The sequence below is a fragment of the Aphanomyces invadans genome, assembly GCF_000520115.1.
Source record: "Aphanomyces invadans strain NJM9701 unplaced genomic scaffold supercont1.60, whole genome shotgun sequence".
Taxonomy (NCBI): Eukaryota; Oomycota; class Saprolegniomycetes; order Saprolegniales; family Verrucalvaceae; genus Aphanomyces; species Aphanomyces invadans.
The window spans coordinates 91,938-93,862 of record NW_008580205.1 but is presented as its reverse complement, the minus strand read 5'-3'; the positions used below and the strand labels follow the sequence as shown (position 1 = coordinate 93,862).

At 56.1% G+C, this 1,925-nt stretch overlaps 1 protein-coding gene across 2 annotated transcripts in view; it reads right to left on the bottom strand.

The window, feature by feature from the left end:
• H310_14038 (hypothetical protein) overlaps positions 1-808 on the bottom strand; it is a 5,597-nt gene extending 4,789 nt beyond the window's left edge. Inside the window, exons 1-2 of one of the 2 annotated variants that reach the window (XM_008881763.1) lie at positions 329-808; positions 14-281 (exon numbers count right to left, since the gene is read on the bottom strand). In XM_008881763.1, the coding sequence (XP_008879985.1) occupies positions 14-281; positions 329-768 (708 nt within the window). In that variant the 5' untranslated portion in view covers positions 769-808. The remainder of the gene's footprint in view (positions 1-13; positions 282-328) is intronic. The other variant, XM_008881764.1, reaches the window with a different exon arrangement.
• Between the last annotated feature and the right edge of the window lie 1,117 nt (positions 809-1,925).

Here is a 1,925-nt window from a genome sequence, read left to right as displayed (position 1 = left end):
AAAGGAATCGAACCGCCGTGATGCCAGGGATGCGGCGAATGGACGACCGAAGACTCGCCATCGAGATACGTAAGTGGTCGTGGTTCGCGTGCTTGTGCAGCTTCTTTGAGAACGTGCGCGCGCGGGGCTTGAGGACGATACGCACGGCGACGAAGAAGCAGTACACGGCATCGATATACATCTCGATTTGGTTCGAGTTGTACTCGTGGGCGATTTTGTAACTATTGGTCCATCCACCCATCGTGATCTTGACTTTGTTCACGTCGTCCGCCTTCCAAATGCTACACACGAAGCATGAGGTCCAACGAAAGCGAGAAAGCCCACGCACCGTCCACCGAGCGCGACGAGGAGAATCACCAACGCCATCAAGTCACCGACACTCGCGGCATTGCGGAAGAGACCGGTGCGGAGGGAGATGAGGCGGAGGAACATGTCGACGACGTAGACTCCACAGAATCCGAGGGATGCGATGCGGGTCTTGGGACCGTACTTGTAGAAGTTCTCTGTCGAAGTGAAGCTCACAGCGACACAGTTGCCGAAGAAGTCCATAAACAGAAGAAGCATGAAGAAGTAGTGCCATTGCCTCGAGTCGATAAACTGGAGGCACCCCAGTCGCGCGCTCTTGCCCTGGCGGGTGGTATCGCGCGGAGGAGGCGACGCCAACACGGGAGTTGACGTCTCCTGCATCGTGGCGTACTCCGTGGCGTGTGGAGTGGCCGAGTTGCCGCTCTCCATGGAGGATTGGTGCTGCGGCTGCCGTGGCTTCATCCGACCTTGTTCCTTGATGGGTGGAATTGTCGGTTTCAAGAGATTTTGACTTGGATTTTGTATAGAATCCCAACACCTTCAGACCAAGAAGCAATTGTTCCGATACCGACGTAACACAGGTGGGAATTCCATTTTCATCCAATCCAATCACGTTACAAAACTTTCATCCAATCCCATCCTGACTATACTCCGATTATTAACCAACCAGAATGTCCGATGCTCCATTACGCACGAATGCTTGGTACGAAGCGGCGGAGTCGCATGGGACGACGGCAGGTTGATGGCCCCGGCGACAGTCCTCGCTCAGCGACGTCACGAAAGTACGTGTGTAGATGTACTGGTAGAACGCATGGGTGACCTGGTGGAAAGAGGTGCGCGCCCGCCATCGCGAGACGGCAAGTGGCCGCGACTTGCGTCGAGATACCCCATGAAGAGGAAGCATTGGGATTGCAGGACGAATGACCATTGAATTATGCATGATGGATATGGGCAATGCATCCAACGACAGCGCTCGACGACTGTACGTGACAACAAAACTCTATCGGAGTCATGTCCAGCCTGGCACGGGTTGTGCAGCAAGCACTTGTGTCTCGGCCCTGCAACTCGAAGCCGTGTTTGCGCTGGTTACATCTCCGTGATGGTCCTCACACCGTCATGAGTTCTCCAAGCGCATCTACACGCATGCCATTCGAAGTTTGAGCGCTCGTCGGCTCTGACGACGGCATTGCCGAGGTCCTTCCAACGTCTCTTGATCCGCATCCAGCGGCGCTTCGCTGCGACGGGCTTCCGCGGCGGGATGCTCCAAGCGGTGCAGCATGTCGGCGGGTTGGGCATATGCTTGAACTGCTCCATCGACCACCGCGCTTCATGGGCAAGTAGTGCCAACGTCGTCAAACTGGCCCGACATTCACAATCGTGCATCCAGCCGGCGTTGTTCTAGCGTAGAGAGGCGATGGCTGATTCGTACGTGCATGGCTCGCTTCTCCAAAGTCTTGACGATGTGGACTTCCGTCTTGGCATCCAAAACGCTCGTGGCCTCATCTAGCACGCACGTCGCCCGCCGAGGCACGAACGTCCATGGAGAATGTTCATTTGCACCTTGGTTTCATCGCCAACGCGGGAGGAGCGAGGCAGATTCGCTCGACGTGGCGGTCACG